This window comes from Passer montanus, unplaced genomic scaffold (genome assembly GCF_014805655.1).
Source record: "Passer montanus isolate IOZ18808 unplaced genomic scaffold, ASM1480565v1 scaffold6, whole genome shotgun sequence".
In the NCBI taxonomy this organism is placed as follows: Eukaryota; Metazoa; Chordata; class Aves; order Passeriformes; family Passeridae; genus Passer; species Passer montanus.
Window position 1 is genome coordinate 3161531 of NW_024371037.1, and position 26193 is coordinate 3187723.

The following is a 26193-nucleotide window of genomic DNA, read 5'->3' on the forward strand; positions in this document are numbered from 1 at the left end:
CCGCGGCGGCCGAGCCGGGGCAGCTGCTCAGCGTCGCGGCGGCGGCGGAGACAAAGCGCCGGGTAATGAATGGGACGGGCCCGCCCGGCCCTTCCTCTTAACTCCTTCGGGCCCGGCCGGGCGGCGGCAGCGGCCACCTCCGGTTTCCCCCGCGGCAGCTGCCCGGGGAGGTGAGTAGTACTGCTCCGGCACCGGGAGGGCGCCGGGCAGGGCGGTACGGCTCTCTGGTCCCGCACCCCCCCTCCCCCTCCCGTGCCCGCCGCCGCCGCGTTTGGCCTCGGCGGCCTCGGTGCCTTGCGCGGCCCGGGACCTGCGCCCCGGGCCTGGCGGCGCCTTGTCCCTCCCGGGAACGCCCGCGGGACAGCGCCGCTAGGCCGGGGAGGGGGCGTGTGGCGGCGGGGCAGTGCAGGAAGCCGGGAAGCAGGCCCGCGGTGCCGGCTCTATTGTCTGCGGGGCCCCGCAGGGGGCCCGGACGGCCCGGTGACCGGAGGTCGCTGGTGCCTAGGGGTTCGGTCTGTCCCGGGCCGCCCGGCAGACCCCGCCGCCCCCCGGCCGAGGAAGGGTGCCCGCCGCGGAGCCAGGTGCGCCTCGAGCCCCGCGGCGCTGAGCGCGGGCCGGGCCGGGCCGGCGGGACCCGCCGGGGCTGAGCGCCCGCGCCCACCTGGCGGGGCCGCAGGAGCCGGGCCCGGGAGGGAGCGGTGACCATGTGGCCGCTGCCATCCCGACCCAAGATGGCCCAGGCAGCCCCGGCGTGGGGACCCCATCGCCCTCCTCAGGCTGCGAGCCCGGGACCGGCGGCCGCCTCGGGTACGGGCTCCCGAGACGGGTGTCGGGACTGGAAAGCCCGGGAATTCCTAAAAAGCGTTTCCCCCCGAGAAACAGGACACGAGGTGGACAGGCGCCCGCCAGCGGCTTTGGCCGCGGTGTAAGCACCGCGTCTGTGCTTGCGTGCGGTGAAATTCCAGCCATCCCTCCTGGGCAGAGCCGCTCAAGAATGGTGTCGCGGAAAAGTGCAGAATTTAGCTTTCATGTAGTGCTGCTCTCGTTTTCTGCTCGGGGCGTGGTAATTTTTGCTTAAAAATGTCTTGTAGATTCCAGATCTACACTGAGACAGCTGCTGGCGTTAGCGTGCTTGTGTTAGAATGCTTACTGGAACTCTCAGAGTGTCTGATACACTTAAAGTTGTCTGCTGTATATACAGCTTACTAAAAGTATAAAAACATGTATATTGTACGGAAAGGTAAAGTGCCTTTTGCATTAATGGTGATTCTATTTATCATTGCAAAGTTTAGTAGTGTTGGGCTTTGCAGTGTAGAGACCTTTCTCTGTAGTGCTTATGTGTTAGAAGCAGTCCTGTCTTGTTTCTGGGGGGGCCTTTGAGAAATTTCAGTAATTTAGCATGAGCTGTCATGCTACACCTATAATACTAAGCAGAGAAAGCATTTCAAGCCCCCATAATGAATGTACTTTCCAGACTTTCCTTACACGTTGTTGTCCTTATGGCCCAGTATACATGTGTATCTGTTTTGCTTTTCAAGAGCATGAGCACAGTACTTTTCTTCTAAAGGTTATTTCCAGTAATGCAGTGTTTCACTTTAAGAGCAGGCATGCACCCTTGGGACGACATTAGTGGTTTACATACTGGGGGGACTGAAGTCTGGAAGACTTTATCAACTATCCCCAAGATACTATGCTGCTATTAGGAAGCCTGTGTTTGTGCAAATACTGGGCAGGGGCATTCTAGTTATTATTCACTGTGGAGACTGGTTTTGCAGAGGAAAAAAATTTGTTCAAAGCAAAATAAATTATTTTGCATACTTTAAGAAATTTGGGTGCTGTCCACTAGGTATAAGACTGACAGGTAAGGTGCTGACAGTTTTTGTACAGTTGGATGTGTGTCTGCTTTGGTAATTTATGTTGCTAGTACCTTGCAGCTTTAACAGATGTTGAGGAAATTATTCCATAGGAGTTCTCCAGAGCAGTCAAATGTAAAAATTAATTGAGAATAAGTAAAATGAAGTATCTAAACTAAGCATCTTGGATAAAAGTTTTCTAAACATTTGTACTGTTACATAACAATAACTCTTTTACTTCTTGTGGTGTAACACCCCCCATCCTTGTGACTACTCTGCCTTCTTGGAAGCTCCTGGTGAGCCGTGACCAAACCAGCTGAGTGGTGAAGTGTCCCTTGACTGTACCAGTTGGGCTTCGAGGCACTCCCTGATCATACCAGGAGCTCTGGCTTGGTAAAGGTGGGAAACAAAGGATAAGCAATTATTACTTGTAACCTTGGTAAACCATTTACCTGGTTGTAGCCCGAGTGGAACGGTACCATTGTTACTGCACTTTGGGGAAAAAAACTTACTAGTTACTGACTTGATTTACGGTCAATAAGGAAGGTTACTGATGGCCAAAGTTAGTCAACTTCTGACCCTCTAAATATCAATCCTAAGTGATACTGTTTGGGCTTGCCTGGACTGCAGCAGCCTGTGCCAGCACCTCCCAGGGCTCACAAACCCTTTAGTTTGTGGTACTCAAGGACTGTCAGCCCCTCTCCCCCATCTCCATGTTCCTCAAGATGTAACCATTTCCTGTTGGGAAATGCAAAGGCATCTGACATATTGTAGTGAATTTGAGGGGAATTTTTCATATGAGCCTTTACATATGTAGAAATAAGTGTATACATCACTTACCTGTATGTATGTGAATTGATTGTGGTATGTGTTAATATTTTGAATCCATAGTTAAGTCATTGTTATAGTTGTTGTGAAAACTATCAAACACCTTTGTAAATGTTAAAGTGCTCAGGTATTAAGTGCTGCTAATTCCTTCTGCACCCTTATCTTTCCACCCATATCCTTTGCAGTCTTACTGCTTTTGCACTCACAGCTTTTGTGTAAATCATTCCAAATTGCTTCTTATTTGATCTGCCTTTGCATGCTTTAGTCTGTGTAGTAAGTAGAGTGAACCTTGCCATTGAACTCTGTAAAGTTGCATTTTCACATATCCGTGAAACCCTGCTTTTGCCAGTACCTTTGACATTGTTTCTTTAAGCAGCCAAACCACTCCTTCATGACATCTCTATAAGGCAAAATTGTAACAGGTTCAGAATCCTCATTGATAATGTGTGAGGCAAAGTATAGATCAGCAGAAGGCTAGACAGCTGATGAGCTTAGAGTAATGTTTGCTATGTCTTTGTTACTTTGTCTGCTTCAGCCCCTCTATCTACTGCTTCCCCTTACTGTGGCTTATTTTATACTGAGACAGTAAATGTCCAGAGCAAAAATCTGTGTTTGCAGAACAGCCAGTGTCACAGGGGGTTAGTGCGGAGGGGTTCTTCTTCAAAAAGTATTAACACATCACTAAGACTGTAACAGGGCCTTGGAAAATACAGGAGTGCAACAGAATTTTATATGTTTATTTAAAATTGTCCGTCCACTAAAGTAGAATAGCCTATCAAATGCTTTCGAAAACTAGGTATTACAGAAGGAAGTAGCCTTTGAGCCTGCTGAGTCTTTCTGTTTTCTTCTCCCTTTTTTCTTGGAATTTGTTCTCTTTGAGTTTCTAGAAGCCTAAATACATTAACTTCTGAGAGATGTTTTTTTCCTCTGAGAAAGTTTGAGTTAAAGAATATATATGTTGTATTTCCCAACAGCTTGCTGCATTTTATTGCCATTCACAGTAAAGTATATTTACGGGGGGTTTGTAAACCCTGTTGTCATGCAGCTTGCTTTTAATTTTGTAAGAGTTTCATCTTCAAAGTGAGCATGTTTTGCTATGGGGTTGCCCCTATAATGAACACCTAAAATAATCAGCCATATGTAAATAACATGATGATACGTGTTATATAGAAAAGATTATTATAGATAGTTTAGTGGGGAATTTTGCACTGTATAGAGCAGAGTGTTTAACTCATCATGACTGCCATTTTTTCTGAAGCGGGGGTGATCTTTGTGTTTTGGTAGTATCAACATAAGTTAATGTAATTTACATCATGTTACCTGTTGTAGTGTATACTTTCAAAACAGACTTCATAAAGCAGGAGTTCTTATATGGCAGACGTGTGTCGTTTTCTGCATATCTTTGACTATTTTTTTCTATGTGTTATTGGCATCTATTTTTTTTTCTATTTGCAAATTGGTCAATTTATAACTATGGAATTGTTTCATTTCAGCCAATTAGTGAAAAATTTATATGTGGCCTAACAGTAGCTTTCAAATGAAATCTAGAGTTTAAAGCTCTCAGGTCAAAAAGTAAAGAAAACTAAAGCTTTTATCATAATCTTTTTCTGCTTTTTGTGTGTTTGTTTGGTTTGGTGTTTTTGTTTCTGTGTTTATTTGCTGAAGCAAAGGAACTTGTATCCCAAATTAGTGTGATACATAGTTTAACCGTGGTAGTATTGGTTTAAGTTTGGGGTTGTGGTTTTGTTTTGTTTTGTTTTTTGTGATGAGATAGATCTCAATGTGATGGGCTGTTAAAGCAACAACAGGGATATAGCTTGGTTTTTAAGGCCCTTCTTTTCATTCAAGTATGATGATTCAGGATACGTAGTGATTTTTTTTGTATTGAGCAACATATTGGAAGGTGAGGTATGAGTATTTTCTATAGTCTAAGACTGGTTTTCAGTGGATGTTGACATAAGCAATATTATTATATTACTATAATCTTTATGTAAACTCACAACCTGTGTGCTCTCTTTAGCAATTACTGCGCAGTTGCATCCTTTTTATCTCTCAGCTCTTTCCCTTCCTCCTTTGTTGTTTAAAAACATGTAGGGTTGGACAATCCCTCTCTGAAGGTTTAGAAGGTTACTAGTTTTTTATTACAGCTGTGTGAAAGTTTGTTGTAATTTTTTTGTTGTTTTTGTTTTTCTTTACACTGTCTTCTAGTTTGTATTCACTGGTGTCCTACAGATATGTTTTTCCTGTAATGTGTTAAAGTAATTTTTGCAGTGACTATTCAGAATTTCTGTATATTTAATATAAAAGCCAGTGCTGGGGTGTACTTGTTAGCTTGCAAATCAAGGCTGAAAATAAGATTTTTAACAGTTAAACATTTTAGCAATACTTTTTTGCAATTATTTGCAAAATATATGGGAAAATATATTTAATAATATATATCTCTCATGTGACAATGATCAATGAATTTGTGCCTGTTTTACTCCAAGCAGGTTAAGTGGCTTTTCAATAATTATTCTGCTGACCTGTTGCTGTAATTCTATATGCTGAATCAGTGTCTGCCTCTAAATAAAATAATCTGTTATCCAGAAAAAAATATTTTTTCTTTGTTATTCTTCTCACAAAAATAAGCAATCAAGAAAACCCAAACATCAATTTTAATTGAACAAAATGTTTGGCTGGGCTTGAAACTACAGTCATCTTCAACAAATTAGAGAGGGGAGAAATGAAATGGAAGGGTTGAGGGTATTTTTTAAAGACATCAGCGAGCATAAAGATGCATATTTGTACTTTATTTTGCCTGTAGTCTGATAGCTCTGGCACTTGCAAGGAATGTGGGAGAGCCAGGTTCACTTCCTTGCTTTGCCTGAGGAGCTTAATCCACATCTGAGGAGAGTTCCCTAACTGCTCCACTGAGCGCCGTGCTTCTGGTGGGTCTGTGTCTCCCTGGCTGACACCTTCCTCTCTGCATACATTATTTAAATGTTGCTGTAATAGGGATAGCTACAGTGTCTCAACAGTCAAATTAGTCAGTAGCACAGCTCTGGACGTGTTTCAATTGCTTAAGAGGCACTATAGGAGTGTTTTTAAGTAAAAAATATCAGTAAGAGAAGTGATACATAGTTCATTTCATGATGCACACTAAGCCAGTCATCAGGACTCTGCCCTCTGAGAGGTGATCTCCTTCCTGAAGAAAAAAAAAAACCCTAAATGTGGGTGTTTGCCCTCTGAGAGGTGATCTTCCTGAAGAAAAAAAACCCCTAAATGTGGGTATATGTATGCATGTGTGTGTATATATATATATATATATATATATATAGTGTTAAACATTTCAGTCTGATTAAGAAGAGCATTCACTGCGTTAAACATCTCAGTCTGATTAAGAAGAGCATTCACTGCAATATAAGAGAGAATGCCTTGTAGATTATGGAGTTTCTGAGGTGGCAAAATGTTTTCTTGGTTTGTTTGGTTGGGGTTTTTTCAGTGTACTGGGGCCTCTGCACTATGGCACTCTTGTCTGTATATTGATGAGATCACTGGGACTGAAGTTGCAAAACTCAAAAAATGTGTCCTGCAATAGACTCCTTTGGTCTGTTTAGTTGCTAAATCAAAATTCGTGATCTAATATGCTCCACTTGCAATCGCTCCTTTCTCATACATGGGGAATGATAACCTTGTGTTGATTCTGTGCTATTGCATGCTGATTAATACATGTGGTTAGTGCAGTGTATAAGCAATATGTTTAGCTTAAGAAGAGAAGGTGTAACAAGGTGAATCCTTAGTGCATGGAAAGGTGTCAGCACCTTTGAAATCTTGCAGGTAATGTAGACTCTGTTTCATTCAGCATAAGCATAAAAAAATGGAGCAGTGCTAAAATAAATACAAAAATTTTACTTTAAAATTTTGTCTTAGCAGTCATCTGAAGCCTTTTTATTATGTTTTTAATTTTTATTTTGCTTTGGAGCTCTCGAAGTGATAATGTCTGATTTTTCTTGATAGCTGTGAGGATTAGAGATTTGAAAAAAGGTGAGAGTCATGTAAGTGCAGATTCTGGAGCTGTCACCTAAAGAGAAATTTGAAACATCCCATGAGTCGCCACTGTGACAGTTAATGTGTTTAAAAAATAATAAAAGTAATTACTTTCTTCTTTTCCTTAGATACAATCATCTCATTAAGTTTGAGTAGCAAGTATTTAACCTCAAATGAAGCCGCCTGCCTGCAATGGAACAGATGTGTAAGTTTGTTTGTTTTTCTCAATAAACTAGTGAGCAACTTGTTTGTTTTGGGTCCTGTATCATTATTTTTATTAATTTAAAGGAAGATAGTGGAAAAAGGTAATGAATAATCGTATGCCTGTGCAGTGACTTGTATGGAGCTAAATAATTTAGCAGGAGGTTTGTATGAGTGCCTGAGCCTTAAAAATTAAGTTTGGAAGCCTGGATATCTTTAGAGTGGTACAGAAATAGCAACTATTTTATGATTTATGGGGCATCTCTTACTCTGTGGTATCAGCTGGCATATATACATCCTTACCCTGAATTATACTGTTTAAAAAGGGGAGATAACTTAGATGCTGCATTCCTCATGTACTCAAGTTACAGGTGTCTTAATTGGATTTTATGTCTTCACTGAGTGAGTTAGTTTTAATATTTTTTTCTAGGGTTTTTGTCTGAAAATATTAAAACTTTATATATTCCATTTGAGCTTTTGAATACAGAATTTTTTAGAAGCCTGGGATTCCTAAGTAAGATGCTATAGAGAAAAAATTGTGCATGTGAAGATAAGTGTTTATATGTGGAGTAACAATAAATGTTGTTCTTGCATAGTGTTTCAGAACTTTGTATTTATTTCTTATGCCATCCTCTCTATGTCCTGAATAAAATAGTTCCATTTTTAAACCATCTGTATTATTGGTTAACATGCTGACATTGGCTGCATGCTAGCAACAGATGGAGAAAATGTTGCACTTGAAAGTCTTGGTGGGGTCATAGAATCAGAATAAGGGACCTTTAAAGGCCACCTAGTCAAACCCCTTGCCATGAGGAGGGACATCTTCAACTAGACTATATCACTCAGAGCCCCATCCAACCTGACCTTGAATGTTGCCAGATATGGGGTATCTATTGCATCTCTGGAAAACCTGTTCCAGCATTTAACCATCCTCATTGTAAAAAATCTGTTCCTTATATCTAATTTGACTCTATCCTCTTTTCACTTAAAACCATACCCCTTTTCCTATCATTACAGACCCTACTAAAAAGTATGTCCCCATCCTTCTTACAAACTCCTCTTCCTGAAAAGCTTGTCTAAAGTCTCACTGGAGCCCATTACAGACCCTACTAAAAAGTTTGTCCCCATCCTTACAAACTCCTCTTCCTGAAAAGCTTGTCTAAAGTCTCACTGGAGCTTTCTCTTCTGAACAACCTCAACTTTCACAGCCTTTCCCTGTAAGATTGTGGTCTCTGTAGGAAGAGAAAATTGAAAGTATGCTTCAGATTCATTCCTTGAAGGAAACTTTTCCTAGGTGACACATATAGAAGATGTGGGAGATTTCATTACATACTAAATCTGCTTGTGGATTGTTCTTCATCAGTCTAAGCAAAAATGAGCTGCTAGTGCTCTCCAAACACAGAGGAGAGCTGAAGAGCAGGAGAGAGTAGTTGTTGTTTGTACCAGCCTCCCAGGTGAGTTTTAGACCACTGTAAGGAAATCTGACAAAAGGGATAATGTTTTTGATTTTTGTTTTTTTTTTCCCAGAATATCCAAAAGTTCACTCTCCATGTAGTTAATGCTGTATTCTAATATACTCATCTCAAGGTCACTGAATGCTTTGGACAATTTCATTATATGATGTCAAGCACTGTAGTATATTATACCTAAAGTGCCTTTCCATTGTGACTCTCAAGGTTAAATGCCTTCAGTGAAAATAATCCACTTTAGTACTACCTGTCTAATGAAAATGAGTATCTGGTCTTTGTATTTTCTAGAATTATTTCTTGATTTATAGTCACATATGAAATAATTGTTGACTGCAAGCTCAGTGTTCTGATAGATCCTTTCTCAATCTGTGATTAAAGCAGCACTCTCTTGAAAGTGGTATCTTGAAAACAGATACTTATCTAGAGCTGCAGTGTCCCGAGAACAAAGATTCTGCTGTCAGGATATTACCTTTTCTGTTAAAATTTTAAATTTTGGTAGGTCAGCAATGTTACTGGTCTAAGTCCTCTAGCATCCACTGTAAGAATTCATCTTTCAGTGCATATGCAATATAGTAATTTTTATATGCAATTTAGATCATTGAAGAAAATCTAGTTCCTGGTTAAAGGGTTCTAGTAGTGCTAGAAGGTGGGAGAGAACAAAGCAGTATGAATACTGCTGCCTGCTTGTCTCATACCCAACTACTGGCTCCTAGCTCATGACAACTTTTCTTAATATAATAAATATTTGAGACTGCAAATCCCAGTGCTAAAATGTGGCATAGCTCATGGCAATCATTTTGGGTTTTTTTTACTCTGTGGTTCTCCTTATTTATTCTTCATTAAAGGTGGAAGCATGATAAGCATGATATGGGAGCGTATATACAGATGGGAGGAAAAGAAAACAACTGAAATACAAGAATGTAAAACTCATTTCATGGGAGGTTGTCACTTGCTGTGACTTGCACTAATAGCTGCTGAAACAGTGGGAAGAGTGGGTCAGCTTTCAGGGAGTCAAACAATGTGCTGTCAGCAGCAACCTTGCTTTGGTACTGGGAAACAGGAGAAATTGAGGTTCCGTTCATTTCCTTTTTTAGCGATTTGGAGTTGTCTTCAGTGGCTTGCTGAACTGTGGGGAGACCATAATCCATTTATGACAGGAAATACAATAAAGAATAGGAAGATTCCTCATCGTTTTCTCTAAATGTTTCTATTTCTCTTTTCTATTCCTCAGAAAAGATTAGGTTTATTAATATAATTACTAATGATAATAGAAATCAAGTGAATGGAAAGGGTTATCCATTTCTTTACCTTTTCTTGTACTAATAGTGTTATGGATCCTGCTCTGAATAGGACACCTATATAGTTGTACTATGTAAAACTTATTTAAAAAACAAGTTGCATTACATTAATTAAAGCTCATTAACTGCACTGATTAGAACAAGTACTACAAAAAGCTTTATTCTTAATTTAAAATGTCTTGTATTTTTTGCTCCTTGAGCAAATTTATTTGGTCAAATTAAGATCTGTCTATGGCAGGAGGCTGGTTCTTCTATGAATCATTTATTTTGGGAGAAGCTATTAGAAGGAGCTATTTGTCTCCTTGGGGTGGGAGAGTGTGCTTCCTGCTAGTGCTCAGTGTGGTGCTGGTGGAAGCAGTGTTGGCTTCCCTTAGCTTGGTGGCCTGAGTCAGTTAAGTCTTTGTAAAATCTCACCTTACCTTGAAGAAGACAAAGAGAATATATCCCTAAAAGAGGTTAAGAGGAGAATACCTCCTGTCATGGAGGCTAGGAACAGGCTGGTTGATAAGTGAATATGGAGGTATGCACACTCATTTCTCCCTCCTTCTGCCCTGTTCTGTGAATAGCAGGGTTTATTTTGAGAGGGAGAGAGATCTGATCATTGTTTTTTTTAAATGGGATTTCGGGTGAAACTGTCAGATGCTACTGATGAATGTACAGTTTACTTAGAATGTAAAGAATAACAAAAAATACTTGAAAGAGGCATAAGACATTCACCCCGATTGTGGGCATGTGCCTTATGCCTGCATGTGATATGGAAGCTTGGTTTAAAAAGTTACCTCTTGCTTTGTTACAGTTTTTGTAGTCACTGGCAGGGTGGTGAAACTGAGAGTTTCTGAACTCTAATTACCATGGATAGTATTGTAAATGTTGTTTTCTGTTTTATTTAGTAGATTTAGTAAAGAGATGATCTTTTCCTCAAAAAAAATCTAGACATGCTTCTTCAGTTTATTACATGAGGAAGGAAGAAGGTACCTTCAGTTGCAAAGAAAACTCTAAAAAAATTTCTCTAAAGAAATTGTTCTTTTCCATACTGGGTGTCTTCTGACTTGAAATAAATGTTTGTGCCAAAAGAGAGATTAAGGTTAGGTATTAAAAAATCTCTATGAAGTATTTAAACTATTGTTCATACTCTTGAAAATATGGTTTTGTGGTTTTGGGTACTATGAATTGCATTTTCTTTCTAACCTTCCTTTGAGTTCACAACCATTCCAGGATACAAATATTTTAATAGAATCATAGTATTATGTCATGTTACACATATACAAATATTACGTATATAAATCATGGAAAACCTCTCAATACCACTGTTGAAACTATATGAGAACATATAACTAACTGACATCAATATGAGCACAGAATTTGTTTGATTGGTAGCTATGAAAGGTTTTTAAAGCAGACATCTTCAGACTTCATCTGGTTAGCCTGAAAATAAATTCTGCTATATGGTAGTCTTAGCAGTTTAACAGTTCCAAATAGTTCCATTTTGTATATCAGAAAAATTATAGTTGTAACAGGTTAATGTAATATATTCTGCAAAGAACTCAGTTTACATTCTATGAGGTCTTTTTCTACTTTCTACTTACATGGATCTTTTCAGCAAGAGTTCCAAGAAGACTGACTATACAAAACATGGTGTGTGTCTCCTAACTGGTTGGTTGGTTTTTTTTCATCATCCTGCCTATTCAGCTTTCTTCTTCACAAGTGCCTCATTTCTTACTGTTTTAAATAAGCCTTAAAGTGCTTGAAGTTACACTCTTACTGGATTTAAAGATAGACATTTAACAAAAATAAAACCCCCAAAAGTGTATGGTTTTTACAGTGTTGCAAGCTAGCAAGGTAGTCAGGAGAAAAATCCCTTGTTCTAATCCTATCCCTTTTACTTGGTCAGCTGTGGGCTGCATGGGAGGAGAAAGAGAAGAGTCCAAATGGGCTGTTCAGAGAATTGATCATTTGGAGAGAAGAGTTGTTAGAGGAGCTTTGCTTTGAGTTTTCTAATGCTTTTCTGAAAGCAGGCTGCTGTTCTCTAGCAATATGGAGTAAATCTTTAGTCTTTTGCCTTTCATTCTTTTCTGACTTACCTATTGTTACTGCTGTTTTGGTTGTGTGCTTTTCCTGTTCTGTGGTAATACTGATGCATCTTTTCTACTCTGTTCTTATTTCTATCTTCTCCATTTTGTGTTGTGTTACTGCAACCTCCATTTATCTCCTGTCAGCCCCAAAATGTACAGCATGTGATACTAAAAGCAGCTTTGATGTCCTGCTCTAAAACTGCTCTAAACCAAACAATACATGCTTCAGCTGTGTAAAAAAAAAAAAAATCTAATTTTTTTCTTAAGAAAACCAGCTTATTTCTTGTAACATTGAGATTTTCCCTATCATATCAGCACATGATATTTGTCAAAATTATAAAGGATTAAAATATCAAAATAAATGTATAATTTGCTGTAGCAACATTGAACTGATGTGTAAGGCTTGGGAAAATACTGCTTAAAGTTTTAATGAAACTATTGCTTAGAACATTGGCATTTTAACAACTGAAAGATCTGACATTTGGTAGGTGAGAATAATAGCTCAGAAACATATCCTGCAAGTATTGCATGCCTGATAATAAGAAGTAACACTTCAACACTTGGGACAGTTTGGATCCTAGACAAATGTTGACATGATTTACTAAGTGTGATAGATCTGTTTTTTATAAGTAATTTCTTAGTAGAAGCTAGGACAAATTATTAGCATGTGTAGAACCTGGGTTGTTTTTTTTTTTGTCCTTCATTACAGTGTGCTGCAATGAGAAGTTAGTAAAGGACATGTGAAGGGATATAGCCCCATTTGAGATCTGATGGTATTTTTAGTGCACTAAGGAAAAAAAAATAGCAACAATTAAAGGCTTATCAGGTGGTTGTAGGTGTGACTAGTGCTACTAACTCCAGTGATACATAATGTTATGTGTGGTGGTAATGCAACATGCTTCTTTGTTTTTTTACTAAAAGTTGGGAGTGATGCTGTTTTGATCAGGGTTATTGTTTTGTTGTTGTAGCTTTACATTTTGCTTTTACTTTTAAGATAAATGCTGCTCAAAACCATGTGGAATGGGGATTTCTGTGCTATGGGCTTTAACATGTTTAAGAGTGTTACTAAAATCTAGGTGGTGGAGGATGATGCTTCAAATAGATATATGCTTAATACATTTGCAGATAAGTGAAGAAGATTGATTTCCCCAGAAATAAGGTTGAGCTTTGACTCAGTACCCTATATCAGACACCTGCTTTATTCTTACACATGCAGTGCAGTGAGCCTGCATCATTGAGTCTGATAAAACATTTGAGTACTGAGCTTGTTTACAAAACCCAGTGAGCTGAATGGGAGCATCAAAGCCTGTTAAAGAAGCCCTCCTGTGGGGTCACAGGGTGCAGAAAGGACCTCCATGCTTTCTAAACTCCTTCTCTGAGAAGGGTGTGGCTGGATCCAGTCTTGCCCCAGACTTTCCAATGGTTTTTGTCTAAAGGATCACAGAGGTGTAATTGAACCTTTATACAACTTTGTCCTGCAGGATTGAGAATGGCAAACCATATATATTTATATATATATACAATGTATTATGATAATGATCAGATAGAAATAATTTAGAGAATTATTTACTACACAGTGCAGGAATATTATATATAATATAGTGCACTATACTATTAACTATATAATATAGTGCACTATGAAGCAGTTGTATTGAAGCAGTTGTATCAAAGCTGGCAAAACAATTAAGTAGATTGATGTTACTCATCCATAACAATGACCTTGGGCAAATCTCTTTAGCTCAGCCTCAAGGAGTAAGAGGAGTAACCTTGAGGGATGTTACCCATTTAAGGGAGAAATCTCCATACATACACTCCAAGAAGGCTTATGTCAGAAAACCCTGCATTAAAACTTGGGACTGGGCTTTTATAATGCACAATGACTGATGATGGTCAGATGTCTCCAGCTGTGTCAGCTCAGCAGCTTTGGACAAGTTATCAGTAGTATCACTTGTATGTTCGTTTATCCAGGAACAGATCTACCACACCTTCATCTCACTATCAGGATGTTTAGCTTTGGGACTGATGAGTCAGGCTGGTTTCAGCATTATTCAACACCAAAAGCAGCATGATGCTCCCTTCTTCATTTACCACTTGTAGGTTTGCAAACGGCATTGTTCAAGTTGGTTCACAGCATTCCAGGCAGAGCATCCTGCTACACCACTAAACAGGGATACCAGAATTAAGTGTCAGCCCGATGTAAATAATAAACATGCTAACTTGAACATCCTGGTTTCTATCACACTTTAATTAATATGAAATGTATAATACTGTATAATAGTAATGTACCGTATTTTAAAAGCATTATTGCAATTCCTTTAAGAAGTTTTATGATTGAAGATATGCAAGTGTAAGAACTGAATGAAGAACTGGATCTTCCTTTTTTAAATAAATATTACTTTAAAAAAATATAACTTCATTTCCACTTTGTCTCTGTTCCAAAGTATTTTTTTAATTATGCTAATTTGGAAATCATATTGTTTGTCTTCAGTTTTACCATTGTCATGAATTATTTTCAACTTTTTACATATTGGACTATGAGCCAGTGTAGTTTTGTGCAGGCAGAGATGGCATGCACACTGTTGCACATGATTTAGGGGTTGAGGTGGAGATATTGGTACAAAGCTGGAGCTTTTAGTTTTGAATATTTTATGAGGTTTCAGGGACTATTTGCAAATGATTAGTAAACAACATCCCATTGACTTTCCATGTTTACAGCAACAAGACAAGAAAACAGCTGTCCAAATAAAAACATCTTTCAAGAGTAAGATGCTAAATTTGAGGAGTTTGAGTTCTTACAGTGTTAGGTGTTTTCTGTGTGCTGGTTTCATTTTAACTCAACACTGTCCATTTAACAATAGTCAAATGTCTAAAATTTTCACTTCTGAGCTGTTACCTTCTTGAAGTATTATTAATTTAGAGGTGGTGAGGAAAATAGAAAAGCGTCCACTAAACCAGAAAAGTGTAACTTGGCTCTAGCAAATCTGTTTTACTGCTTAAAATGATTTGTGTTCACCATAAAATTATTTGATGTTTTGTGAAGCAAGAAAGAGAGGAATATTTACATTTTGTGGCCATTTTTATCTTTTTAGTCTCTGCTGCAGCTAAATTCCTCCATTTGTAATTAGAGTTGGGTACTCAGAGTGTAATGGCGACTCTTATACTCAGCTTTCTACACCTTGTTGTTTTCTCTGCCTGCAATGACTGATTTAGGCCCCACCTTACACCAAACCCTGAGTTTTCCAGTAACATGAAGGGATGTGAGTGATCTTTGTACCTCAGCAAATCAGAGGTCTCTGTCGTGTCCTGACAAGTAGCGTGAGTGCACTGGGGAGGTCACAGAAGACTATTCATGTCAACAAGCAGCAGTGCTCAGTTATGGTGGTTCTGTTTCCACTCTTCATTCCCTTAAGTCCGGATGGAGCATTTGGGGTTGTGGATGTGAGAGGTTGTTTTACAAGTTAGAGAGAAAACCTTTCTAAAACCACAACAGTTACTGGTTTTCATAAGACCTGCCTTTCAGGTGACTTAAAAATAATGGAATAGTAAAGGTGTCACCTCTTTTCTCTTCCACCAGTTCTTTACAAATCATGCTTCCCATGAAGTCCAGAACAGCTTGTGTCTTCTAGTAAGCCTGACTTTCTGTACTTTATTCAAGATTAAACTATTGCATACCTCTAGTTCATGTCTGTACATCTGTGCCAATTCCTGTGAGCTTCTGTGACACTTGAAACTAGGACCCACCTTGTTTCAGTGTGACTGACATGCCAATTTTGCATTTCTAATATTGCCTTTTTAGTGATCAGTATCTTGCAAATCTCTGTAGTTTCATACAGGTGAGGTAGTACTGATATTTTATCATAGGAAATTTCTATAGATAAAATGCACTGTTTTTAGTTTTCCTTCTTCAAGGGATTTATAACTTTGAAAAGCAGTAAAGTTCATCTGGACTATAAATTTATACAAATAGATTCTGCTGATTTGTTTATGATTTTGGATGTGTATTCTCTGGATTTTTGTGTGTTTCTGTTTTGTTTGATTGTTTTGCTTTAGCAAATATTCCTTTATTAGCAATGTGCCTTCCATTGCAGTAGAAGCAAATAGTTTCTTAAAGTGTGTATTTCTTATTGCTTATATTGCTTGCTCTGAGGTATTTCTAATGATGCTTGCATATTTCCAAAAATAAACAATATTAACACTATTATAAAACTGACATCTGTTTGTGCAAATTACTGTTAATGAGCTTTTATGTACATCTTACGCTCAAAATCTGTCACTACTTTCAATTTTTTTTTCAAGCTAGTAAATGCTTTTACTTTCACTGTCTTCACATTTCACATGTTTCTTGAAAAAAAAAGTTCTTGCATTTTGCAGGTGTGTCTTTGTATTTACAGTACATGGTCTTCAATAATCATGTACTTTTTTTTTGTTTTAAACATTTTTTTCTAGACCATTATTTCCACCAAGATTCTGTGATATAATCAAGTTCATGATTATCGCCTGACTATTCAATCTAAAGTGGTTTAAAGCTTCCAGGCCACTCTCTGCTTTACAAAAAATAATCAGCTTATGGTTTGGTGTTATTGCATACTTTTCATACTTTTCTGTGTGTTAATATATGTCTCTGCAATTTTGAGACACCAGTGTTTCACTTTTTACCCCCCTCCTTCAGCAGTGATTTCTTTTGGTCACGGCAGTTTGCTGCGGCACTCAGGATCAGTGACATCCTCCAGACATTTCTTGTCAACCACTGTATGCTTTCAGTAATCCCATTTTGAATGGAAAATCCTATAAAAATGTTCTGTAGGCTTCACCACAGCAAACTACTGCTCGGGAGCTAATAGTCCAGAGTAGTGCATGTGAGTAGATTCTTGTTCTTTAGTTCTGTTTATTTGCTTTGAAGACTGTTTTGTTGCAAGGTGTCTCTGTATCTCATTGTGGAGATTTCAAAAGCATGAATCACTTTGAGCTAACTGCCTATAGCTTTTTGTACCTTTGAAAACATTTTCCTTCTTGAAGATCCTGTTTGTTTAGCAGTAGTCCTTAATTTTGAGTAGCTTGGGTCCAAGGGTAAATAAGCTATGTAAAAGTGGTCATAATCAAATTCATACTTCATTCTAGGTGACTATAAAATTTTAAAACATCATTTTTTGTTTCTTATTAAAACAGACTGACTCTTGCATAGACTTGGAATGGGAGGAGGAGATGAAAAACATACTTATGTGTCTGATCCTTAGTATTCTGGGGACTGTTCTAAAGAAAGTTTCAGTTGAATGTGCAAGGGTGTTTGAAGGGAAGGAGCTTGACTTAATTTTACATGATCGTAACAGAATCAGAGAATGGTGGGGGTTGGAAGGGTCCTCTGGGGATCATCTAGTCCAACTCCCCCTGCTAAAGCAGGTTCAGCTGGATTAGGTTGGACAAGATCTTTGTCCAGTCTGGTTTTGAATATCTCCAGAGGAGCCTTCACAACCTCTCTGGGCAGCCGCTTCCAATGCTCTGTCACTATCAAAAGAAAAGTTTTTCCTTGTATTCAGACAATCCCTCCTGAGTTTCAGGTTTGTTCTAGTTAGGTTTCCTCTAACCAGACTGCCTGCTGATTGCAACCTTCTGAGCTCTGCCATTTGGCCAGTTCTCAAAGCAACAAAAATAATTCTTAGACATTTGAAAGAAAATGGAAAAAAAAAATCATTCAAAGTCTTCTAAGGGGCATCCAGCTTTGGGGATTTCCCAGGAAGTGATTGTCTCCTCTAATCTCAGCTATTTCTGCTCATTTCTAGAAGGCAGCAACAAGGTAGAGAAAAATACATACTATGTAGCCAGAGACCTATGACAGCCATAGAGTGGACAAGATATAAATAATTTTTTCTTGTCTTACATTCAGTCATAAGTACACTAAAATAGCGTATGTGACCACCATGTAAGTGCTTTTTAACAGTGCTAATAGCATAATAGCTCTGTGAACAGCATGCAGGCATTTTCACAGCTAAGCATAAATATAGAAATAACATTGTAGCTGCAAAGGGAAACCTAGGTTTAATTGCACAAAAGGAGGACAAAATATACATGAATCAACAAATCAAGCAGTAAAGACAATCAGAAACCAAAGATACAGAATAATCAGGAAGGATTTCTGGTGGACCAAGAACAATTTATTGTTCTAAAGAAAGAAGATAATAGGGTCAGGACCAGATGAGATTGCAATATTCATACTCTCCTCCACCAAAACATGTGGGAAGCAAAGACACAGTGACAATAAGGAGACATATGGAAGAAAGAAGTCTACTACCACCGTGGTTCCTGCTTCAGAGTCCAAACAGCTCCCTCACCTCTTTACCTCAGCGTCAGTAACTAAGACTGTCAAGGACTACAGCCATCAGTATTTAACTACACGGCATCAGCTCAGTGGTATTGTGTACTCAAAGCTAATTTAGGATAAGGTGATTAGGGCCTAAGTGTTTGAATATGTAGTGATAATGGCTGATAGTGATTAAGAACTTAACCACGGGCAATGTGTTGTTAATGAATGGCAATCTAGTTAAGCGTGGTTATAAAGTTTGTGACTGGTGTTATTTATCAGGTTTTCAAATCTTCCCATCACAGCTACTTTAAGCTTCACTGTGTTAAGCAGTAACTGCTTATCAGGACAGGGACACTTAAAGCGGCTCTGCAGATTTTTCTGTTTAAAGCCTAAAATTGGTTTTGCATAGTTGAGAAATTATAGGAATCAGGATAAAGATGTGATTACCTGTTTTGAGTCAAAGAAATTGCACACAGCTTCATCAGAACCCAATTCTAGTGGATATATGCAATTATTTTGTGTGAATCTAGCTAGGAATCTGTAATGTCCTTATTGTAACTTGGCACTCCATGCATAATTTATGTTCCTTAAGTTCTGCATCAAGCCACTCGCTTGTGAGCCTTCCTATTCTGTGATCTTAAGTCACAACATCTTATTATGTTTTCTTGCTTTTCCTGTTTGCAGTACAAGCTCCAAATTCACAGATTAGATCAAAGTAAAGATGAAACAAAAATCCTCTTGAATTGACTGCTGTTTTAAAAAGTTGACTGTGTTACACTCTCTCTCTTGTCCCAGATCCACATACATCCATATCTTCAGTATGTGTGTGATCACTACTTTCTGTTTCATTCAATTTTATATTGAGTCATGTAAATTTAGTCTGGCTGCCAGAATTGTTCTCTGATGTGATTTCACAAGCCAATGGAAAGTCCTGTGTAATGCAAATTTCTTGTAGAAATCTAAGGTTTTTCTTCAAGTCTTTCTCTTCATTGTTCTTCATGCTCAACCCTCATATATTTGGTATCTGAAAACAGATTTTTTTTTTCCCCAAGAATAAGAAAGAAAGGCACAAATACTAAGACTCACACAGAAAGAAAAGCAGAATTGCTCCCTACCTCTTAGCAAGTTCTGACTGCTCCATCTCCCTTTTCTTAAAATAGCTGCAGTAAGACCATTGCCCCTCCTTTTCCCTTCCCCTTCCCTTGCACTGGAAAAGAAAGGAAGTTATCACAAAAATAGGCTTTCCATACATCAGAAATCCACAGAAAGTGAGTGTTTCTAATTTCTCTTGTAAACAAATCTCAGAGAAAAATTAGTTAAAATGGGTTACAAAGCTAATATGACATTGATCTTGATACAGGAGGAAATGTCAGTGTGAAAAACAGCCTTTTTAATGTGTTTTGTGGCTGTGGCTAATTTTACTGTTGCTGAAATCAAAGAAAATGCTGATTTGGAAGGGATCCATGAGGACTATCAAGTCCAACTCCTGGCCCTGCACAAGACACCTCAAGAGTCACCCCAATTCTCCCTGTGTTTTAGTAACATATAAAAGTTTTGGAAAATTTTAAAAATAATTTAAATCTGTGTTTTGGCTTCAGCTGTGGAGATAGAGTTCCATAAATTTAGTTTGCAAAAATGCAATGCACAGTATAGCATCATCAATGTCATGGCCAAAAATGTTTATCTTGAATGAAGGCATCAATAACTGCATTAATGACACAGAAGAATAAATGAGAAAGGGTTTGGCAAAATTTAAAATTCTAATATAGTTGTGGTTGAAAAAAAAGTGACTGATAAATGCAAACAGCTTCTTCATATTTGTGAGGGACTACTCAGTTCCAGTTTTTGAGGCTGCTGTTACCCTTTTGTATGCAACTTCAAAAACCTACTCTTTGTACTGGAATTGGGGGTGAATAATCTTTACTCACAACTGAAATTAGCTGTCTTATTGTAAATGGGCTTTCTAGTGTAACCTTTGGGCATGTGAGGGACTTGAGCTGGCAGTGCTGCACTTAGCACCAGCATATGCAGCTGTGTGTCTTTCCTTCTGAGTGATGTTGCTACACTTTTGGAAGACCTGTCTGCCTGTATAACATTTATACAGCTCATTTGTCCTAAATTAAATATTTCAGTTTTTAATCAGGAAATTCTAAAAGTAGCTTGTTTCTATACCATGTTGTTGTCTGGCAGTGTTATGGCATGAACACAAAAGTGTGACTACGGTCAGAAGCAGAGTGATTAGTGTGACAATGCTTCCTTACCCTTGGAAGTTACGTGTTTTCTTATTAAAGACTGCTGTCAGTAATGGTGGGCTCACATGTACAGGACTGTGATACAACATTTGATTTTAAGTACATATTTCTATGCTAACGTAATTAAATGCCTGGTTATGTTCATATATATTGGTAGGTATAGACACTTTACGGTATATGGGTTTAGATAGATATGTGTGTGTGTGTGTACTTCGGTATATGTGTGCATGCAGTGATTGAATGATGATGTAGGATGATTGCATAGGTATGTGCAAGCAAATATGAAAGTGATGCTTTTTGATGGACTCTTTTTGTCCAAGTTGAACCAAAGCTGCATATGTAGACACATATTTGCCTACAGTAAATATATTGAGTAAATGTTGGGCTTTTTCCTTTTTTTTTTCAATAATACATTGAATTGTTTTTATCTCAAAGGAGAAAAAACCCAAAACATACAGAATACCTAGTGCTTGCTTTCATTTCACTTTTACTGTAGTTCTTTAATGTGCATTAGTCAACTTTGTCTTCTGATTTTTTTTTTAGATGGTGTAAAAGAATCTCAGTTGCCCAATCAAGATGAACAGAATGACTTTCTTCAACAAGAAAATAGAACATGCATTTTTTAGTATTATATCTACAACATGAAGCATTTAGCAGTACCTGTCTTTGAGAACATTCATCTATGACCTGAAATGTCCTGATCCTGGGAAAAAAAATGGGATTCCATTAATTAAGTTTATAATTTTTAAATGAATTTTCATGACTAATTGTATTTGCTTATGCACAACACGGATACAGAATTCATAAACCAGAGATTATTTTAACACATGCACACATTTTGTTTTACCTTCAGTATACAAGATACATAATTTTAATCAAATTTTAAATAATCTTTTAAATTATCTATATTTATTAATAAATGAAGTCTTGGCAAGAATTTATCATCCATGGACATGAGTAGAGCAGATTGCCCCGGAATGGATGATACTTTTGTATTGGGTAAAATCAATAACTTGAAAGTAGAGCAAGAAGACGACAGCATTAACTGTACTCTAGAAAGAACGGATATAAAGACAGAACAAGATGATTTCAAACATGCAGACAGCAGTGATGAACAGGAAGACAAAGAAAAGAACTTCATTACAAACAACTCTGGCAAATATTTGTCTACAGAAAATGAAGATGATTATGGATCTCTTTTTTCTCAGTATAGTAATACGCTGTATGATGTAGCAATGGAAGCTGTGACACAAAGCCTCCTTTCTAGCAGAAACATAAGCTCCAGAAAAAAGTCACCTGCTTGGAACCATTTTTTTATATCTCCTAGAGATAGCACTAAAGCAATATGTATGTACTGTATGAAAGAATTTAGCAGGGGTAAAAATGAAAAGGACCTGAGTACAAGTTGTCTCATGAGACATGTGAGGAGAGCACATCCCACTGTTCTAATTCAAGAAAATGGAACTATGCCAGGTATATCTTCCTTTTCTTCATCTACATTGTTGTTGCCACCTCAGTCTGCTGATGTTGGAGATCTGAGTTCTATGTTATCCCCCATAAAACTGGTCAAGAAAATGGCTTCTAAAATACCATCTCCAGATCGAATAATTGAGGAATCTGTTTCCATTGTTTCTTCTGAAGAAATATCAGACCTCTCAGTTTCTGAAAAGTGCAGCAAAGAAGAAGTCATGGTTGTTTCATCTCCACAGCAAGCCAACAACCAATATGATGACACTGTTGAGAATGTAGCAGAAAAAACAGTTGTAATTCCAAAGAGTGCATCAGGTTCTAGAAGGAGATCTGCTGTCTGGAAACACTTCTATTTGTCACCTCTAGATAATTCTAAAGCTGTTTGCATCCACTGCATGAATGAATTCAGTAGAGGAAAAAATGGAAAAGACCTAGGAACGAGTTGTTTAATAAGACACATGTGGAGAGCCCATCGTTCCATTGTCCTGCAAGAGAATGGGGGTGGTACCAGCATACCACCTCTCTACACCACACCTCCTACTCTCTTGCCTTCTTTGCTACCATCAGACAGTGATCTGAATTCTATGTCATCCTCTCCTGGAAAACTAATGAAAGAACCAACTTCTGTTTCCTCTTCTCCAGACAGAATCTCTGAGGAGATCCATACTAATCTCACTTCTGGAGATACTCTAGTGGAAGACTCAATGCTGTCATCTTCTGATGATATAGGTGAAGTCTCCTTTGTTTCATCTCCTGAAAAACAGTGTGAGGGATTAGGTCCTTTAATATTTGAACCTACTGCTGTGTTTCAGCAAAATAAAAGGATTATGAAAAGGCTTAAGTCAGAAGTCTGGCACCACTTTTCACTCTCACCTGCAGACAGTCTAAAAGCAGTATGTAGATACTGCAGTTGTATGATAAGTCGTGGTAAGAAAGGAGATATGGGCACAAGCTGCTTAATGAGACACCTATATAGACGCCATCCTGATGTAATTGGAAACCAAAAGAGCTTTCTTGATGTGAGTTTGGCAAATTCACCTTATGCCACTTTGGCTTCTGCAGAATGTTCATCCTCAAAGTTGACTGACTTGCCTACAATGGTTACACATGATAATCAAATTATATTTCCTGTTAATAGTAAGAAGACCTCAAAACTGTGGAATCACTTTTCAATTTGTTCTGCAGATTCAACTAAAGTAATATGTACACACTGTGGACGTATAATAAGTAGGGGGAAAAAGCCAACAAACCTAGGCACAAGTTGCCTTTTAAGACATTTGCAGCGGTTTCATAACAATGTGCTGAAAACTGACGTCCCAGAGACAGTATTATCCTCATCTACGGATAATCACATGCCACTCCGCACAGAATTACTAGGATCTTCAAATTTTGATGAAACCAATGACAAGTTTTGTGACTCTCATCCAGTTGCCAAAAAAATCACAAGTCTTGTAGCCGAAATGATTGCACTTGACCTTCAGCCATATTCTTTTGTAGACAACATTGGCTTTAACAGGCTGCTTGAATATTTGCAACCTCAGTATTCTTTACCTTCTCCATCTTACTTTTCTAGGACAGCAATTCCAGATATGTATGATAATGTAAAACAAATAATTATTTCACATCTTAAAGAAGCTGAAAGTGGAGTGATCCATTTTACATCTGGAATATGGATGAGCAACCAAACACGAGAATATCTAACCCTGACTGCTCACTGGGTAACATTTGAGTCTTCATTTCGGCCACAGTGTGAGGATTACCATTGTTCAGCACTATTAAATGTATCACAGATCGATTGCGACTACAATGGAATCAGTATTCAAAAACAGCTAGAATACTGGTGGGAAACGTGGATTACTTCCATTGGACTTCAGATTGGGATTACTGTTACTGATAATCAGAGCATAGAGAAAACTTTAAATGAAGGTGATCATTCAAGTGTACAATGTTTTAGTCACACTGTTAATGTAATTGTAAATGAGGCTATTAAAAGCCAGAGAATGGTTCAGAATTTGCTTAGTATTGCAAGGAAGATCTGTGAACGCGTTCATCGGTCAGCAAAAGCAAAAGAGAAGTTAGCTGAGCTGCAAAAAGAGTATGAGTTGCCTCAGCATCAGCTAATACAAGATGTTCCATCCAAGTGGAATACATCATTTCATATGCTTGAACGCCTTATTGAACAGAAAAGAGCAATTGACGAAATGTCAATAGAGTGCAGCTTTCGGGAGCTAATAAGTTGTGATCAGTGGGAAGTCATGCAGTCAGTGTGTCACGCTCTCAAACCATTCGAAGCTGCAAGTAGGGAGATGAGTACACACATGTCTACTCTAAGCCAAGTGATTCCAATGATTCATATACTTAACAGGAAAATAGAAATGCTCTTTGAGGAAACTATGGGCATAGATACTATGCTGAAATCTTTGAAAGAAGCTATGGTGAGCAGATTGTCCTCCACGCTTCATGATCCAAGGTACATTTTTGCTACACTTCTGGATCCCCGGTATAAAACATCGTTATTTACAGAAGAGGAGGCTGAACAATATAAACAAGACTTAATCAGGGAGCTGGAAATAATGAGTTCTACCTCAGATGATGATAAACCTGTTTCCAATGGATGTGATATAGGTTCACCATCTACAAATTCTTATGGGGAAGATAATCTCTGGTCACTCATGGGTGACATGAAGAAAACAAAAGACCTGAAAGAGAGAGCAAAGTTACCAGAGGAAATGGTGCTTTCTTACTTGGAGGAAGAAGTGCTTGAGCATAACTGTGATCCTCTAACTTACTGGAACTTTAAGAAGTCATCTTGGCCAGTACTGTCAAAATTGGCTGTCAGGTTCTTGGGTTGTCCACCAAGCATTGTTCCTTCAGAGAGATTGTTCAATACATCCAATGAAAGCAACAACTTTAGTCAGTCAAGGTTAATGATTGAACACTTTGAAAAGCTTATCTTTTTGAAAGTGAATCTTCCTTTAATATACTTCCAGTATTGAAACTAATGAACAAACTGCTAGACTAAATCTGTTGTTGCTCACTGGATATTAACTATCTATAACTTGGATTTTTAAATTGCTCCAGTAGGGGCCATGTATGACATCTAATCAGTGACTATAATTCCAAATTTTAGATTCATTTTTTTCAGCTTTCAATATGTCTACATGTGCCTTATTCATAGTACTTCAGGCCAGATATTGTATATATGTTTTTTAAAAGTTCACACTAGAGATAGCCTGTCTCATCAAATTATACAAAATTATGTAGGTTTTAATCCATAATTGTAAATGAACTTTAAAAAGCTCAGTCATTGTTTTAATAGAATGGAAAAAAAAAAGATGTAAACAGTTCTATTCTGTAGTTTTTTATTCAATTATTATGTAAAAACCATAAACCAGGTACTGTATTTTAGTTGAACATTGCTTTAATTACAAAAAAACAGGTTTTGTAGTTGTCAAAAGAAAGCTGTACGTGAAAGATGGGGTTCAAGCTGTCTTTTTATCATATGGTGTTTTTAACTGCAAGCCCTAAAGTACTTAAAGGATGAAGAAGAGTTTTTGAGGAAGATGTGTTTACAGGAGACTGTTGACTTAATATCTGAAAATAAATCTTAAATTTAACATAAGATGAAATGTCACTTATACAGCAATCAGTAGTAAAACTTCCTGTTCTGGGTTCTCCTGTTCAGGCTTTACATTTTAAATGAATTACAGAAATATTCTGGGTATTTATAAAAGGTCTTTGGAAGTTCTCTCAAAGTTTGTGAATTAATGCTTGTTATTTAATGCTGTGTACAAAAAAGGCAAGAAACTTACCAAGAAGACTCTAATGTCATTTTGAAGCCTTTTCTAATCTTTAGTGCATCAAAACTATAAGGTCCCTAATGTAAAAATTGAGCCCTTACTCCTAATGTAATTTCAATTGTGTAGAACAGCCTTTCTTAAAGCTCCTAGTGCAGAAATAACTGATCTTCTGGTTTTCAGTAATAGCCTTATGGATATGGTGCACTGCTTAGAACTTTATGTAGTAGGGTTGATTCCTAACTGTTGGTGTCCATCAGGCAAATGGGATATAAAGCCTTTAAAGCTTCAAATAAGATGGAAAAAATAGCCAGCATTTTAATTTGAAAGGAACATTCTCCTTAGTTTTTCTCTAGAAAGACTTATCTTTTAATTTCAGTTTTCATTGAATACATTTTTGGGAAACAAGTCATTATTTGCCTATGACCTTTTAGAAAAGTTGTAGCTTTGTTAAAATACTCTACCTATGCCTAATCTAATTTTGCATTTACTATGTTTTAGTGTATTTATAAATGGTGAACTCAGTTTCTGAAATTAAACATTTTATTTGCAATTTTCCAGTGGTAGTCAACACTGCCTTTTATTTTCATATGGATTTAAGACAACCATTGACAAAAAATTAATTCAAA

General features: G+C 37.9%; 1 protein-coding gene across 2 annotated transcripts; it reads left to right on the forward strand.

Moving 5' to 3' along the window:
* Positions 1–26124, forward strand: ZBED4 (zinc finger BED-type containing 4). Of its 2 annotated transcripts, XM_039726837.1 has the most exons (3): positions 1–170; positions 6836–6912; positions 20841–26124. In XM_039726837.1, the coding sequence occupies exon 3, from the start codon at positions 21245–21247 to the stop codon at positions 24761–24763; it is 3519 nt and encodes a 1172-aa protein (XP_039582771.1). In that variant the 5' UTR covers positions 1–170; positions 6836–6912; positions 20841–21244; the 3' UTR covers positions 24764–26124. The 2 variants fall into 2 exon arrangements, with proteins under 2 accessions (XP_039582771.1, XP_039582772.1); XM_039726838.1 differs by lacking the exons at positions 1–170; positions 6836–6912 and adding an exon at positions 15303–15372.
* The last annotated feature ends 69 nt before the right edge of the window (positions 26125–26193 follow it).